This window comes from Pseudomyrmex gracilis, unplaced genomic scaffold (assembly GCF_002006095.1).
Source record: "Pseudomyrmex gracilis isolate BER0280 unplaced genomic scaffold, ASM200609v1 scaffold_15, whole genome shotgun sequence".
Lineage (NCBI taxonomy): Eukaryota > Metazoa > Arthropoda > Insecta > Hymenoptera > Formicidae > Pseudomyrmex > Pseudomyrmex gracilis.
Genome location: NW_018020599.1, coordinates 1,107,332 through 1,123,245, shown reverse-complemented (window position 1 = coordinate 1,123,245; position 15,914 = coordinate 1,107,332). Strand labels below are relative to the sequence as shown.

General features: G+C 39.4%; 2 protein-coding genes across 2 annotated transcripts in view; one reads left to right on the top strand and one right to left on the bottom strand.

The window, feature by feature from the left end:
• Positions 1–15,914, top strand: part of LOC109863955 (coiled-coil domain-containing protein AGAP005037) — a 78,273-nt gene that overhangs the window by 31,610 nt on the left and 30,749 nt on the right. The window contains exons 7-9 of the mRNA XM_020444673.1: positions 8,527–8,684; positions 11,078–11,220; positions 13,899–14,070. Coding sequence (XP_020300262.1) covers positions 8,527–8,684; positions 11,078–11,220; positions 13,899–14,070 — 473 coding nt within the window. The remainder of the gene's footprint in view (positions 1–8,526; positions 8,685–11,077; positions 11,221–13,898; positions 14,071–15,914) is intronic.
• LOC109863953 lies at positions 1,844–7,073 on the bottom strand. The gene is made up of 4 exons (XM_020444672.1): positions 5,569–7,073; positions 4,360–4,465; positions 3,079–3,287; positions 1,844–2,858 (listed from the first exon to the last, which is right to left on the bottom strand). The coding sequence occupies exons 1-4, from the start codon at positions 5,743–5,745 to the stop codon at positions 2,193–2,195; spliced, it is 1,158 nt and encodes a 385-aa protein (XP_020300261.1). The 5' UTR covers positions 5,746–7,073; the 3' UTR covers positions 1,844–2,192.

The window sequence follows — 15,914 nt, the reverse complement described above, 5'->3', positions numbered from 1 at the left end:
TGTAATTTTATTCTTTATTATAAATAACAATTATATAAGTACCATTTAAAATTATGAGTGAGTTGTGTAAAAAGAAATAAAGATATTAACGACTTTACAGTTCACTAGATTATGAGATATCATGCACGTGCAAGCGCGCACGCTTGAATTAATATCAGCGTTCATTAACAACTTGAACAACGGCCAAATCCTCGTGTTTAATGGACTACCGAAGCACACCGGGTGAGATTAATACGATACATTATTCATATAAACTCTCGGCGACTCTATCTCTCTCTCAATCGGGGTTCGATAATAATTTATTAATAAATATTTATTATGTATAAGCTCCCTCTCTCTCTCTCTCTCTTTCTCTCTTTCTCTAAAAAAAACCTATATACTTCTATATTTTATTTTTAAAAAATCTTATATTTTAATCTTTCATTCATCAAATATAGAAAAAAACTGTTTGTCGCGTTGCCTCACGCGGCGAAAGTACAAGAGAACTGAGCGCTCCGTTTTTTCTCTTTTTATTAGCAAATGCCATCACGCGCGTGCCTAGTAAAACGTAATATACACGCTCTTCAAATGGTCACTGGTTCTGAGAAAGAGGCTGCACACAAACGAGCGCCTTTGAGAATTAACGCACGAAATTCTCCAAATAAAGCGGAGAAAACGCATAGTTGATGTAATTTGCTTTATGTAATTTCCACATCTGAACTGTTTGGCATTGTACTCGTTGTAGCTTACGCTGAGTGTGATATAATGGTCGTTGTGGCATTGTGCGACTTAATTAAAAGTTGCTAAAATTGGATACGTTACATGTGTAGTTTTGATCTCGACGACTGTTCTTCGCAAGTGTTGTGTCATTTTGCGAATACGACGTACAACGTATGACTACATCTCGCGAGAGCGAGGAATCGGGTTACATCGTGATTTGACAGCATATTTCGTTCGCCAGCGGCAATCAGGATTGCGAGACGCACCGGAATTTCCGCACTTGAAGAAAAGCGCCTCCGGCCGCGCCGGATCTTCAGACGCAGCCGGCCGCGTTCGTTCGTCGACGTTATCAGCGTCAGCGGAATATCCACATCCATGGGATGTCAGCGTCGAATTCTGCTCACAAAGGAACACCGCTGCTGAAACGACAATGGCGTAGCTGGGACTTTTCTCTTTGAATTTACTAAAACGCTTCAAAGAAATCCGAAAAAAAACTTATCAAGAAATTGTTTTTTTCTCATTTTGATTATTTCACTGATTAATCGATAAATTTGTTAATTCGTACTTTAATCATTTTTGCTTAACGTACAACGTACTCTTATATTTATTATACGGTATAGCTACGCCGTTGATATTCGACAACTTCGCCAGGAGTATATAGCGGTTTTTGATGGCGCGGGACATTTCCGTCCTCCTCCTCCTCCGTATTCGAGAGAATTCCGTTGAAACTAATTAACGCACAAAGTGGATCGATACGCAAAGTGGAACGAAATCGCTTGCGAGCGGCGAAGCGTCCACTCGTAAAACGCGGGAAGACCTGCGCGGTCAGAAACGCGTGGTTTTGAACATTAAAATTGCGCAATCACAAGAGTCACGCGTTAGTAACACGCATTGTGATGGAAAGTCAGGTTTAACGATAAAACGGTACAACGTTGCGCGTTTCGTTTGACATCCTGCAACATTTTTTGTCGGCATTGTTTTTTTAAGCTTTGTACTCGCAGTTTAACCGATACGAAAACGAGAGCCATCAGTATTACAAAAGATAAAAAACAAATGGATAACACATTTCTAAAGTGAAATAATTTAATTTTTAATAATTTAATTTTTAATATTGAGTTTGACAACATTATATTACATGTCGACACTAGTCACATGCTGACAATATAGTATGGCATGTGTTTAACGTGCATACACGCTCTATTGTGCAATTATTTTCATTTCTGAAAATACCACAGAAAATTTTTATAACAGTTTTTATTCTAGTAAAAATTATATAAGTTTAACTTAAAAACTAAAATTAAAATCTATCAATGGCTACGTTAGACTCGTTACGATGGCACCAACTCAATTACGGAGTGTTACATTTTGAGTAAATGCCTACGACCTACATATAAGCGTTACTCGCGTTGGAAATTTTTATCTTGTTCCCGCTGACGAGGCACGTGTCTTTCATCTTCTTTGTCTCACACGCGTGAATGCTCGAGAAAACTGCCTCAGAATTTGCCGCACTCATTGCCGACGTTTTTTATGATGGCACCACCGAATACTCGCACGGGTGTTCTGCTCCATGAGATCAGCATCAGTGGACCGCCAATCGGTGGACTGCCTCTGCCCAGCTGACAGTAGACATAAGACAGCTTCACCAATTGCAGACCCAAAGCGGCGTTTGGCAATTTCTCCGACAAGTCGATTTCACCTATCGTGTCGTCGAGGACGATCGCGTGTCTGCGACTCGGTGGTGTTTCTTCTTTTTCTTCTCGCGTGCCGTTATTTCGCAGCTGCTGTGACGCGGGAATCTTCGTCGTTTTCGTGTCGTTGCTGTATAAAATTCTTCGGGACCAATTAGGGTTGAGTGCGAATCGAACGGAAACGAGTCTGTCAAGTGTACGCGTCTCTCTAGAATCCGCGTCGTGCTCGATCGCTATTTTCGTCTGTGTTTTCGCGGGAATCGCGGCCTGCTCATCGCGACTGGCTTCGTCAGTCGATTGGAATGAAAGCCTTCTCCACTGGTCGTCGTCGAGAGAATCGAACGCCGAGGCCAGCAGAAGATTGAACCCCAAAACCGAACCCTCGATACCCTCCTCGAGACCTTTATTGAAGTCCGTGTATTCTTGACCCAAAACGATATCGCCACCTCCCGGAATTACGTGATCAATCATCTGCAAAGACATTGTCAAACAAATAATTCTCTCATGTTCACAATTCCGTATAATGAAGGATTTCTTATTCAAAGAAATTTCAAGAATTTTCTCTCTATTTAAAGAAAATAGAAAAATGATTGAGAGTCCAAAGCGGAATTCTGGATTCCGGCTAGATGAGGTTGAAAAATGGTCTTACTTTGAAAAGTTTGTGTGTGCGAATCGATGTATCACAACTCACCTTCTCGAAGCGACCTTGTAACTTCAAATGTCCGTCGACCCATAGGGCGTAACGACCGACCCGGTTCTCCCAGCTTTGACATATGTGATACCAGCGATGCTCTTGTACGCGCATCGGCCTTCGAAATATCTCCACGCCATTGATTTCCAGATGAATGCTTCTTCCGCGCGATGATATCCAAGATCGAATCAAACGTTCCTCCTCGTTCCCTTTGACAACGAAAGAGGATTATGTTTGTGTATTGCGATCTCTCTTCAAGATGTTGCGAGATATGTATGAAGTCAATTTTTATGTTTGTTCCTTTTGTCTCTCATTGTTTTCTTTCTCTCACGCGATCTTTTCAGAGATAATTTATTTAACTTTTTCATCTTCAGATATTTATATTCACTTTTCGAATATAAATAATTTATTGTTCAAAAATAAAGAAAGAAAATTACAAAATTTTCTTAAAAAAGCGCAAGGCCACACGTGTAAATCCACGTGTAAATACGTGATTGTTTATTTGAGAAAAATTTATTTTCTGTGATTTCTCGCGAACACATTATACGAAGAGATTAGCATTTTTTTTATTACAACAAAAAAATGAAACAGCTCTCGATAACCTCATTATGAATATTCAAGCTCCGCTTACGCCAGATATCGGTGAGCAATAAGATTTTGTAATTCGAGTAATTGGCGTTACGCCAGTAGCGGAACCGGTAGCGCTAATTCTCGCACGTAAAGAGAGTACCGCCACGGGGCAAAACGGTCATTAACATGTTACTGAACTGCAACGAGACAGTGCATGCGATGTACTGGCGCACAAGCGAAGAGATGGAACGCGTTTTCCATATATAAACGAAGACACTTTTTCCGCCGACTCTCTCACACGGTGAACGACTCTTGTGTAAGTAAGTACACAAGTGAATGCTTGGATAATAGTAACGTAAAAGAAAAGAGTTCTCGTCGTTGTCTCAAAGCGGTTAAAACAATTTCGAAGAGACGAAACGGAGCGTTTAGATGCGAACGCAAACGCCGTTCTTATCTATCGTTTGCAGAATATTACATTTTTGTTTCGATATAACGCAAGGCGCATGTAATGCATATCTTTGAATAAATTGCGAAACAATGGATTTTTATTTTTCTATTTTGCGAAATATGGATTGCGCTATTTGTTATACGGTAGGTAATTGTATCTCGATATTCTTTTCACGGTATGCATATAAATTGCGCTCGACAATTGCAAGATGATAAAGTAAAAACTGATGTGTGTTGATTTTTTTTTTATTTGAGATCACTCACTTGAATACGAAAAGATCGAGTGATGATGCTTGAGGTCAGTCGACTTCACCCAAAGGCAAAATGTAAATTCATGGATCTCCGGTACCGGCAACTCCCATCTGAGAAACTGAAAGATGAGAACAGTGAGAGAATAATTAGCTAACAACATCGCGTGCGCTGCTTGTCTAATTACAACGATGCTTATGTATGCACTAGACATCGCAGATTGTCATCACTTTTATTTGTGTGTATCTGCGAATTCTCTAATTAACTTCAAGTTACTTTTGTTTTTTTGCCAAAACAACTTTCTGAAATCTCGCACACTCTTTTTTTAAGTGCGCCCTTAGTTGTAACCTTTAATTTTATTAATCATTGATTATAATTTAAAAAGTTTAACTGCAAATACGACGAAGAGAATCGACTATTGCAAACCTTTTTATCTATTTTGCCAAAGACATATTTCTTTCTTTTAATGTTTTCTTACATATCGTTCACACACAAATATTTGCTGACAAAAATAGTGAAGGATATTCGGATCGGTACAGATGTGTAAAAACAAGTATGCAGATCGCGACCGATATTTTCTTAGAATGGTCAACGAAAATTAAGCAATAAGCGTGAAACTTATTTCTTTTGCACGTGGAATAGACCGAGTTTGTTGCTCACGTAATCGTTAGAAATCTCGCGAGTTTTCACGCTTCGTTAAAAACATGTGCGTGCCGCTTTTATTTGGTAATATATTGATTTATTTTGTTAACTTTTCATTTTCAGTAAATATTTCACGGATTGCGGCACGGATTCACTGCGCAATCCGTGGCTTTAAACTTTAATTAGTTATCTTTTAAACTATTACTACAAGCTATTTAGCAATTAGAGGCGAATTCCTACGAGGAATCGCGTTACTCAACAATGCGAGAACAAAACCTTAATTGCGTAAATTTTATAGTTATTATTTTAGAATACATAGTATATATGAGATATTTCAATTGTATATCGTTCAAATTAAAAGAAAGTTCTTCTCGCGTTTAAAATAACTAAACCAAATTATGTAAAATCATTATACATTGAATTAAAATTTCTTTTACGGTTTGTGATCATGCGTGTTTCTTCATGTATATTTGATTGTTAAATAACAAAGTACACCAGGAAGCAGCGCGAATTAATTCTAAAAATTAATTTCAAAAAATAATTTTCAAAACTTTTCTCCGCATTCGCGCACGCGCCTCTCACCTGAATGTAGTTCTTTTGCGTCATCTGGACGCTGTGCATCGGCGTGCCGACGACATTCCTCTCAATATCGACAAGTTTAGTCGATATTCCCGAAACCGCTACGGCGAACAAGCTCACAAGGATCGAGAACGAAAGAGGGAGAATGCTAATTTCGAAGTTCGTTACGAATTTCTTCATTCTTATCTGATCATTGCCCTTCGTTGCTTCTAACTGCTACTTCTTTAATCGCTTCGCGGCAAGAGTTTCTCGTTTATTCTTTTTTTTTTTTTTTTCTGTACGCCGCCTTTGCCTTTTACTTATTCACAACAGAAGGTTTCTACTTCTGTTCTTTTTTTTTTATCTCTTGGTTTGCTCGCTCCGGCCTTTCCTCTATTTAATCTTATCCCACGTCTATCTGATCGTGCTCACGAAAAGAGGATTGTCTTGCAGCGTTATCCGCTCAACTTTTCCTTTACTAACTTACTCACTCGTCTGCTGGTACTCGTTTTTACACACGGAGATTCGAGTTCTCGTCTTTCCTTCTCGTCAAACTGCGGAAAACTACCTGGCATCTCTTTTCTGTTCGCTGTTTCTTCTTGCACTTGCCGTGTCGATTTTTTATCAGTCGATTTCTTCTTCACTTTGCTCCTCGCGCAACTTTTTTCTCTCTCCTCGCAACTTATCTTTCACTCGCTGACTGACACCTTGCGCGCTCGAAACAACGACACGGTAATCTTCTCTCTATGTCATTCGCTTGTTATTATATCGTTTTCGAAAATAAACTTCGACTTTCGCGAAAACAGCTCTGAATGATATTTCCTTCGCTCGCTGAAAAATGAAAACCTCTTACTCCGCGGCAACTACTCGCGAACGCGAGCAAAAAAAAGAACTGAACCTTAAACGCGATGTACACTTTGGCGGTACACTCGACGCGATTGCTGAAAAAGACGAAGATACTTCGCTCCGACTATATCTTCGCTTGGCGTGTGACAGCTTTCCACGACTAAAAGCATAAAACGCAACGATGGCTCGACCCTCCGTTTTCGCTCAAAAGATGCCTCGACGGTACACTTGAGTTTCGCGTTTGATGATCTCTATAATCAAAAGCACACCAAACGACAACTCCCCGACAACTGTCCGAGTTTTCTTTATATTTTTCACAAAAGAGAAAACAGAAGGAATATTTGTCTCGCTTCTCTTTTCGTTCAATGACACGATCGTTTTGCTTGGAAAAGCAATTATTTTTCTTTCCTCTCGGCGGTGGGTTAAGATGTGTTGCTTATACCACAGAGGAGGATACACATAAATCGTCTGGGAGCGAAATAATTCCAAGGAGAAAATTCTTTTCTTCTTCGCGGAGAGAGATTTTTTTCGAACTTCGGAAAACTTCTTCTTGATAAAAAAAAAAAAAAAAAAAGAAAAGTTGCTCGCTTCGGATCGGTTGATTCTCTGGCGCACAGATGAATCTTCCTTTTTCTCCCTTTTCTCAGACAATTCTTCCGGCGAGTCAGACGGCCAGCCGAACTCACGGCGATGGTAAACAACGACTAAAGCGAAATCGATGCGGCCGAGTGCGAGCTCGCCAGAACAGAATCGGTAAGAGGGAGCGAAGCCTTGTGGCACAGTCGTGGGTTAAGGTAACCCATTTTAGTTACCGGGCATGACTTCTTACTTTTGCCATTCAGAACGTACGACGAGAATGCAGGTCGTCGTTGATGATCGCCCATATACCGCGAAACCGGCTATCCAACTAAGAACTGGCAGGATTTTTGCTCGGAACGTATGCACGCTTCGAACAAATAAAACTTTTGCGGTGTAGTTTATGCTGCATAGCTCCAACTTTTTTAACTTAACGATTTTTAAACTTTTTTTCAATTTGAAAAAAGTATCAATTCTTTACTTTTGTTATTTAGTTTTGAAAATAATAAATTTTTATTTTTTTTCAACTCATTTCTTGCTTATTCTTTTAATTTTTGAATTTTTTTTTTTTTTTTTAATGTAATAAACAGTTTCAATCGAAGTTCGGCTTATTAAATAACTTATCGGATAGTTTTATTGTACAACGTTGATGTGGTAATTCGTGAAAGTTTTACGTTATTAACCGTATATATTTGTGCGATAGGTATATGCGGGATCGCTAATATATATTTTGTGCATCACACATTCCGCGATCGATATGAGAAAGCTGATCTTTCGTGGAAAGTCGACGAGACATGCAACGCAAAATAACAAGACGGCACCGGTGAATACTTTAAGCATTCCATGTTGCGAGCAAGAGCGGAATTGCAAATTCATCTCATCGCGAATATAAACATTTCAGAGCGCATTTTCATAAAAGCTAAAAACAAGAAACATTTCAGGATTTTACTTTTACTAATGACATTTCAAAAAATAAACTATTATAAATATTTATCATGATTTATTTATAAATGTTGTATATTATTTTTTTTTTTTTTATAGCGCAGAGAAAGATTTTTAGTCATGCTGCAACTGAGGTTCGCAAAAAAGTTAAACACATTTTTCTTTATGCTTGATGAAAGTTTGTATGTGTCGGAAAGTGGAGACCTAACCGACATAATACAAATAGCGTGCGTTTAAGTGATCGTAAAAAGTGCCGTATTGGAAATTCGTTCTGGAAAGCTAACGTTAACGACACTGACTCTTGAAACCTGTTGCGAAAGCGATAGTTCGGAGACACTCATATATTTTACATGAATGAATAAGCATCTATCGTGATGATTCATCGCCATAGCGGTCTCGGTCTAATCGTACCTGAAAAATTTCGGATTGGTCATCTTTATAATATGACTTCCTCAATCAATATCAATTATATCGCGCCGCTTAATTAAAGATGACATCGACGTTTTATTACACACGCGGATTAAATTCTTTGTCGGCGTGAAAAATGACAAATAGCTGTCATTTCCCGGCCTTCGGATTAACCTAAATAACTTCTTTTTTTTTTCTTTTTGCTTGCAGACGGCCAAGAATTCGACGTCGGGCAGCGGATATTACGTGGGCGGAAGCAGCACCTTGCCGCGCGGTGGGCCGCTCCTAAGGGCGTACAGTCCCGCGGCGTCGAGCGTCGTCGGGGGGCCGAACGCGACGCCGACGCAGCCCAAAACCCTCACTACGCCAGGTATACGAAGGCCCGCAATCCCATTCCGCGTTTCCCACATAGCGGTTTTTACGCAAATCGACGACGCGCGACGAGTCTCGCACTCGAGACGCTTCACATGAGCGGCCCAAATAGTGTTTTAGAAATCAAATTTCTACTTTTTAGTTCTCACATTTATTTTAGCAGTAGTGAAATCGTTATCTTGTGTAAGACATAATAAATATCAAAAATATCTCTCATTGCTATTGTGAGTCATCAACGACATAAGAATTGAACAGAGGATTGAAAAAAATTAACATAAAATTTGTTCTGACACATTTCCACAAAATAACATGTAGTTTTAGCTATTTTTTTGTTTTTTTCATAACGAAACATAACGAACGCTTTTTTTAACGATGCGATATGATAACTTTTGGGCTGTTCACACAACGTAAATTTTCTGCTTCGCGCCCATATGCATTCCCTTCATGCCTGATGCTCCCAGTAGCGTCTCTCTAGCGTCTATGTAGCATTTCTCTTTCACTTTAGACCACCCTTCCTCCAAGATTTATCGAACAAACATTGCGCACGCCCCCCCGCGTAACTCTGCATTTCCCTCGTACATCTTACGACTAAGGTGACCAGAAACACATGAAATCCCCTTTAAAAGCATCAGGATGAATTCCTGAGATTCTCGGAAGAAGCTTCTTTGATCTCGCTGCATCGTGAGATCGATGCGACGTAGAAGAGCACATTCCATTTTTCATCTCCGAACTAATAGAACAGTTTCCGCGAAATTTCCAAACGTTTCTCGAGACTTCAATATTGAATATGACTTTTTCAAAAGGATTTCGCGAGAGGAGGGATAAAGTTCACAAGAAACGGGACGAATTATTGAACGTCAGCTGAAAACTCTGACTCCTTGTGATTTCAAAGAGTTTTACGGATCGCGTTCGGAATACATTTTAGATAAAACATAAAATTCTGGTCACCTTATGCGCAGCCGACATGCTACATCCATCGATAACTTCGGTATCCATATGCGATATACAAAGGAACGTAAAACTCCTCCTGATCGTCTCACTTCTGAAAATTGGTCGAATCGACTCGAGAAGTCGAAAGTATTTGCATCAATATCGCTATAAAAGTTTATATAAAAGTTATATCGTAGAAACTTAGATGACAATTTATACGTAATTTTCGTGAAACAATCGGCTGGTAAAGAGAGATCTTTTGTGGAAATAACAATGTTGAGACACAATATAAAAGTTGTTAAATTACACATAATGTAATGTAGTTGTTTTTTTTTTTTTTTTTTTAATACATTTCTATTGAAATTCTACCGACTCGATCAATTTTTCCCAATGCATACACCTCGTGCTTCGTGCTTTGAGCGCATAACATCCGCACACACGCAATCGCTATCCAGTCTTCGGGCTTTCGATCGACAAGTTTGTGAGGTCGTTTCGATACTTGATCATTGAACGAAGATCGTTACGACCGTCTCTCCGCGCTGGTTATGAGCGCTATTTGAGACCTAATCAGGAACACTTAACAAACTGCCTGCTGCTAGTTTCCACAGGGAAAGGATGGCCTCATTCTGCTTGCCACGTGCGTTCTCTTTGTAGTCGAGAGAAACGTTTTACACGAGCACTGAACTGCCGAAAAACAAAAAGTGAATTCAGACCGCGTGAATAGCCAACCATAAATCGGTCGTAATTAATCATCGAGTTATCGCGACGAGGCGGATCCACTTCGCAAAGTTTTAAAAACGCGACCGCCCTTTGAGCTGTCACATCTCGAAGAATGATTTTTTTTCTTTTTTCACTCATAGACAAAAGCAGTTTTTGAAAGAAGAAGACCTTTCTCTTGACGTTTTCATGATCATGACATAATCGAGAAGTGCATCTATGTAAAAGTCGACAAGTTCTCACCTTTTTTATCTCGTAATAACATATAATCACGCGATCATACAGTCACTTAGTATACAAGCGATCGTTTTTGTTGAAAAAAAATCACATCTTTCCTTCTATTCTTGATATTTTCCTAATCATTCCATTTAAAACTTATGCGCAATTACTTGTTTAGAAAGTGTTCAGATTAATTCCAATCATCTCATGTTTCGTAAGAATCAAATTATATCATAGACACGTGTGACTTTTTAAATTATACGAAAAAGACGAGAAACTCGAACTTGAGTTCCGGCTAGTTTTTGTTACTAATTTTTGTCAGATTCTATTAATAATCTCAAAACCGGTTTAAGTCTACTTATAAAGAAAAAAGAGGATCCACGTCGCGCGAATCGAAACACCTCTTGTTCACTTCTGCATGTGCACTGAACGTCGAACGGTTAAGCGAGGTAGCGGAGAGAACGAGAGAGACACGTGAGCCTCGGAGAGCACTTGGGTACATTGGTTTTTTGTTTGGTTTTTTGGATGGTTGGATAGGTGGTGGCGGGGTGCCGCCGGCCAAGCCGCTTCGCAGCTACCAGTGCGGTGGTAAGAGTCCCCTTGGAAGCCTCGGGGGCTCGGCGCGCTTCTCTAGAGACAGCTCGGTCTCCCTCTATAGTATACCAGGTCAGTAGTATCCTTAAACATTCGTCAGACACAACTCGATCCTTTTCGCGACCGTGAGACAATCGTGTCCGCCGATGTATGATATGACACGTCCTGTTTTTTTTTTTTTTTTTTTTTTTTTTTTTTTTTTTTTTTGCTGCAATCGACCGAACTCTTAATAATAATTCGAACGGAACGAGTTCGCGAGCGTGACAATAACACCTTGCGAGACAAAACAAGCTTTACCATTCGTCTGGAAATAACAAAATTGACTCGAAAAGGAACTACAGACAAAATAAAATCTATTAAAAAACTTGCATCTGAAGAATATGAGTGTAAAATAAATGTGTTTTTAAAAATAAATATTTGTGTGTAATGTGTTTCTTATTGAAAATACACGGACTTAATTACTAACAGCATGTGATGTATACGCATCTTAATTTTTTGTACTTACAATTAATGATTGTGGAAAAAAGCATGTTTTTAACAAAAACTGTAATTAGTTGATTAATTGTGTCAAATTAACTTTTACAAGCGATACACGCAATTATCGTTATCAATTCGGAGAAAGTATCGAGATTCGAGCTGGGTAACCCGATGACGACGGAACGTAGCAACTAACGCGTATCGAAAAACGGATACGCGAATTCGAGCGCGATAAAACAGCGTGTGCACACACACACACACACACGTACACACACACGCTTTTGCGTGGCGCGTTTTATACAATTTCCGGTTAAGGACTTTTGCCGCGTGATGCAATTTGCCCCGAAACGATACGCCTGTAGATTGTACGCCTTGTAAATTTCGAAACAGCGCAACGACACTATCAGTTGTGTGTTCGAGGGAGAGAGCAAAATAGAATCCGGTTATAACGCAGAAAAACAAAATCCCGTTATACTTTCCGACAATATAAACGGTTATTTATTGTTATTTTTTATTGCGGCAATTCAAGCGACAAATAAATAAATCTCTTCGCCATTGTGATAAATTTCTGTCCATTTGTGATGCACAAATAAATCTCCGTAACTATTGAAAATGAATAAAAACGCAATAAAAAGTGCGCGGTTATTAGAAGAATAAAATTGAAACGGTAAACATTTAAATTAGATAGTGCGAATTTTTAAGTGCGTCGTAAAAAACAGACACGTAGCAACATCGTTCATCCGTAATAAGGAGAGATTTAAGCACGAGGGTGGTAACTTGTTCGAGACGCGGTAACCGCAGGAAAACCATGAAATTGGCAGTTGCGATTAGTCAAGCCGGGTCGAGCCAAGTTTTAATTAAACGACCTCGAGACCGTGGAGATAGTGTTGGGAATAGATAGGATTGGACGGATGAAATTGAAACGTTTTGAATTCGCGCTGACGAACTTCGAGCGCCGGACAAAAAGAAACCTCTGTCGACTATTGTCTCGGGAATTGGGTCGAAAGAACAAAAATCAAACTTTTCGGCGCTTCATTATACCTTTATTTTCCGCGTTTTTTTTTGTTTTTTTAATCATCAATAGAAGTAACCAGAAATGTGTATTTAGTATCCATTGTGTGCTATTACACCTTACTTGTCAATGATAAGAAGATTCCAAGTTCGACAATTGTTTTCAAAATTAAAATATAAGTTTGTTAAGATAATATTTTTAAAGTTTTTCTATTTTATTACATGTTGCTTGCATATCTCGATGGTATTTTATATTTTGTCGTGTCACGCACACACACACGCACACACACACAAAGAAAACTTCCTTTTCATTTCCTTGAGAAAAATTCCTTTTCATTATGCTCTCCAGAAACCTCTGTTTTACAACTGCGTTTAACACACAGACGATAACCGCTTTGTACTATCAATATTATCCGAGCAATCTCGCGCTTCTAAATTATTCAGATACTCGCACAAAGTGCCCGTGACTCTGCAATGTTATTACAAAGTTACGGTAAGCTCGATATATTCCCAACACTAAGAGCTAAGAGTCTCCAGAAACCTCCAGGAACTTCTTACGTGTGTCGCCTTCCTTGTACAGCGCTGTGTGATATCATAATGTATACGAAAGGCAGCATCTTTCTTTCATCTCATTTTTCATCCGCTCCCGCTGTCACTCGAGAAAGCCGTATCGCCCTCCCTATACGTAAGAAGCACGATCGTGAAGAACCGTTTTTTTCTCCCATCCTTCCATCATACGACGGCTGATAAACGACGTTTCCTCATCGATACGGTCTACCGATCGTAATATTCATTTGCACACATTCGCGCGCAAAACTCATATTCGACGGAGAGATAACGAGCCACGAATAGATATAACATTGATAAGAACTTCCCTCACAATTTGGTGCCACTATACGTTTAGAAGTAGAATGTCCTTAACTAACTTTACATCGCAGATCCTTCATTAACTCGTTATAGAAGTAAAACAATTGATTTTTTTATGTGTTTACTTAATTGTTACAATACACGTCTTTACTCGTTTATTGCGTGATAAATATTTTTATATGTTATTATCTGTAACTTTTTAAATTTCTGTCAATATTTTTCGTACAGTTTACCGTATTGTTACTTATAGATTCCTTTGTACATATAAAATAACTGGCTACTACCTCCCGGTCTTATGTAAATACCGACTCGGATGATGATACAAAGAAGAATTCTCAGACGGGATGTTTGACGAAATCTAATTAATATGAATCATTCAAACCAAATCTCCGCAGATCGGCTGCACGGCGAGAGCGGATACATGAGCAGTCCGGAGCGTGGAGGTGGCGTCGGTTCCGGAAGCGGAAGATATCCGCCTGGACCCTATAGCGCCGGCAGCAGCTACGAAGATCCGTATTACTCGCAATATTCGGGAACTGTTACACCCGCTATCGACGAAGAAGCCAGGTAAAACCCAGAGTTTCGCGCACTCCATTCGAAGTTAGTAACGATTCGCGATTGCACCCGCCATAACGATTTTAATGGGACACGGATGTTCTGGCTGTAATTACAATTTGCATATTTTTGCACGGAGCGTGTGCAGATCTTTCTTACTCTGTTTCATGTCCCGCCGATAAGAATCTAACTTTTCTACGCAGCAAAAAGTGTGTGATCTCACCTAAATATTGACCATTGCACCGCATCAGAATTTATTTCATTCATACTTTGTCAACGTTCTTTTTTTTTCTTTTAACAAAAGACATAGTTTTTTTAGTTTACAAACGATAGTTAAACGTTATAAAAATTGATGTGCAGATATTTAATATATGTACTATTTTTTATAGGATATATATATATATATATATATATATATATATATATATATATAATTTATGGCAGTAAATTTAATTTAAATACAAAATCGCGACAACAGTGTTTTTTTATCTCGATCTTTCAATTTTCGAACCTTACAAATGCTCTTCAATGCGAGAAAAACCTAAACTCCAAAAACATTTCCACGAGACCGCAAAAACATGTTCGAGATAATAATCAAATATTCATTTGATCAAATATTTATTTGGGGTAGCTCGCATTTCTTTTCATAAATTATTTCCCATGTTGTCTACTTCCTATATTGCTCTTTGCACTCTACTCTTATATTTGTACGAATCCATCAATTTTTGCATTATGTGAGAAATTTAATACCCATATGTATCTCTCTACTTCCACACATTGGACATAAAGATATGTAACAAAATATTTATAATATGTAACAAAATATTTATAATTATTGTAACGGACACGAAAGTATGTCCATGTTATATTGTAACAGATATATTTTAGATAAATACGATGTTTCGTTATTAAACATAGAGAGATGTCCTTTTAATTTACGTTTATTTTTACAATAAACAAGTGTATATCGCGTAATATACAATTTGCTTCAAACTTTGTATGCAAACGATCGATTTCAGCCTTACAAAAATAAATCAACAAAGCCATTCAAACATAATGTAGAAACAGTTTCCGAATTTAAGCAGGCAATTACCGAATATAATCGGAGAGTGCAAATGGTCGGGAAAGACGTGAGCCTTCCCCGACTGACCACGTCCGTCAAAAGATGCGTCATAAATTCAAGCGACGCTTTTTCGCGCGCGTTGTGCAAAATCCGGGTGAATAAACTCCGCTCACCCGGAAACTTCTCCGGCCATTTCTCCCTCTAGTCGCAACCCCTGTGCCAACGAAACGTTGTCGTCTCCGTCTCCACTCTCCTGTCTCCCTCGGTCCTCCCGAATGACCATCCAACCCTCACTCGTGCGCCGCAACCGCCGTCGCTCTTTCCACCACTTGGATGGTCTGATAGTGCGGATGTGTATATCTGTTGTGGGTGGTGCAGCGATACGGAGCTGTTGGAGGAATCGTACAGCCTTTACGGCGTGAAACCACCGGGGCGTCCGCCGTCTGGTCCCCCGCGGTCCCCGTTTCCTCCGGGGGCGCCACCCCCCCTACCACCCGGCGGACAGGGCTACGACGCTACTCGGTACTGCACCCACGTCTCTCGCACACACTAGCAGTCTGTCGCCTGCGTGCTTGTCTTGCGTAGAGGCCTGCCTGCCTGCGAAACAAAAGAAACAGAATGAATAAAAAAAGAGAGAGAAAGAGAGGGAGAGAGAAAACGAGAAAATGAAAGAAAGGAAAACAGAGAGAGAATAGAGACCGCTGCCGAGAGAACCGTGCCACTACCGGCTGGTTGGCTGGTTGACTGGATGCTTGTGAATGAATACGAGTTGCACGAGTGTCGTTCCGACCGA